General features: G+C 37.5%; 1 protein-coding gene across 1 annotated transcript; it reads right to left on the bottom strand.

Annotated features, from left to right (window-relative positions):
• Positions 1 to 865: 865 nt before the first annotated feature.
• LOC104614257 (small EDRK-rich factor 1-like) lies at positions 866 to 1595 on the bottom strand (the record flags this gene model as incomplete). Its single annotated transcript, XM_010295629.1, has 2 exons — positions 866 to 938; positions 1483 to 1595. Coding segments are annotated over 2 exons (186 nt in total), but the record flags the coding sequence as incomplete, so codon positions are not given.
• Positions 1596 to 2262: the final 667 nt, after the last annotated feature.

The raw sequence follows: 2262 nt of genomic DNA, 5'->3' as shown, positions 1-2262 counted from the left end.
TATCCATTTCTTGATGTAGAGGGTAATGCCTGCACCCTTCCGTCATCTCCTGTCCCTTCTGAACAGCGTGTATCCATCGATAGCTGATATAAGATCTCCTTACATCTGCAGCTCATTAATATCATTAACATCAACCCTGCAGCTTCTCTCAAGTTAGTATCAGTAGCAGTTATTATTAGTAGCAGTGGGTTATGTATACCAACTTGAAGTCTGCAACTAGACAGGCACCTTTTTCTATAGTACAGACTTACCACTGCATATTATATTGCTTATAATATGCATTTCTTATAAGAATATATGCTATATATTATATATACATTATTACATGTATATACTCACATTGCATTTTTCCACAATTCTATTTATTTTGTTCTTTGTAACTTCTTAGAAATCGACTGATTATCAAGAATAAGCATTCCATATTAGACAGTATTTCATGTAACATTTTATTGTAAAAATAATTTAAGATGAGATTTACAGTTCAGACCTCTGTAAGCACATTTTACAAGTGTGTTCCATTCTGAATGAAGTTGTACTTTAAGAGTTAAAACAAGAAAATCTGGTCTAACTGTAGATTCAGAAATCCATTATTACTGGAACCATTAAGTGAAACCAACAAATGCAGCAAAAGCTGGAGTAAAGCTACTGCTTGGTACTTTGATTTATATGCATGCAGAAGAGTACACTCAGTTTTGAAATAGCATTCCAGACAATGAAGCCTATGCTAACCAGAAAATACTCTAAACTAATGCTAGTTGAACAGCTCTGCAAGATAAATGTTCAATCATTTGACAGCATTTTTATGAAAGATGTTCTAGGCCCTTCTGCTTCATTGGTGCACTCTTATTTTCTCCATAAAGACAGTTCACTTTGCTCCTGTCTGCAGAGACTTCCTTTCATTAGCCGCTTTTTGTTTTTGCTGCATAATTTCAGAGTCTCTGTAGAAAAAAAAAAAAGCTGGATTTCAGATACTGGCTCACTGTTTTTCTAGAGTAGAGTCTCCTCCAGCTTTTCTATAGCCTTTATGCAACTCCCTTTTCAAGAAGGGAAAAAAGATTAGTGTAAAACTTGTCAGCTAGCTATGAGCACAGTCTCTATTATCCTGTTTTTTTCAGTACAGTACCCCATGAGGTAGACAAGTGGCTTGATTAGTAGACCTTATATAATTATTTTAGTTTTACAAGTAAAGGAAAACAATGGACCAAACAGCTTCAGGCAAGTATTACATAACCTTTTCCTGTTTATACCAGGCAAAAAGCTGCTCGAAAGAAATAAAAGCTTTCCAGGTCTTACCAAAAATAAATCTGTTTAACAATCTGTTTAACAGCACATACAGTAAACCCTACACCCACCATTTATGGTCTGGCATGTGAATGGACTGTGAATCAAAGCAAAGTACTTAACTGCTGTTTCAGCTAAAACACTGGATTTTTTATGACCCATTTTCCCTCCTATTTTGCCCAACCACTTCACTCATCTTACCTCTGTTTTCTCTGAGAAGCAGACAAGCTATCCTCCTTCCTCTTGCCTTTGTGGATCTCCTGAGTCTTCTTCAGGTTCTTTTGGCGGGCAAGTTCACGCTGGTTCCCACCTGTAAGATAATATACAGTTTATACAGGCACTACCACTTTTTTTTTTTTTTTAATACGCACACATTTGCCTGTGTGTCTATTAGAAAGGTCGTAAAGTTTGGCGTCATCTGTAGAGGTGGTATGACAGTATCTTCCGTAGTTGGCAGTATCTGCCATCAGTATCTCCCCCTCCAGTGCATAATGGGAAGCATGAAACCCTGTTGGTTCTCACATTTATATTACTACAGGTCATGTCCAAGAGATCATCAAATCCATTCCAACATTCCTTCCCAAAACACAATGCGGCTTCCCATAAGACTGAGAACAGACCGTCCCCCAGCCTGGGCAAAATGGTGACAATGACTCATCCAAAGAGGTGTCATCCTCTCTATGTCAGATTCCAGCATCCAATAAAGCTTACAAATTAATTTTAGACTGAAAGAACAGCATTAAAATGAAGGCAACCTGAGAGAGTTTATAAAACTTCCTCAAACTCTTCACAAGGCCCCCTTAAGAAATTAAAAAGCAAATGGCTGTAAGTAACATCCACCTGCTTTCAAGTCTAGTGCTGTCATACAAAATCACTGACAGATTCAATCACATCCCATGGGCAAGCTGCCTGAACTTTCTAAGTCTGGCTCATACTTAGTAATAGCAGTTAGGGGCCTCACATGTGTTTTTAGAAAGAATA

The sequence above is a fragment of the Phaethon lepturus genome, unplaced genomic scaffold, assembly GCF_000687285.1.
Source record: "Phaethon lepturus isolate BGI_N335 unplaced genomic scaffold, ASM68728v1 C13944184, whole genome shotgun sequence".
Classification (NCBI taxonomy): domain Eukaryota; kingdom Metazoa; phylum Chordata; class Aves; order Phaethontiformes; family Phaethontidae; genus Phaethon; species Phaethon lepturus.
The sequence above is the reverse complement of the archived record's forward strand: the minus strand, read 5'-3'. Positions and strand labels throughout refer to the sequence as shown.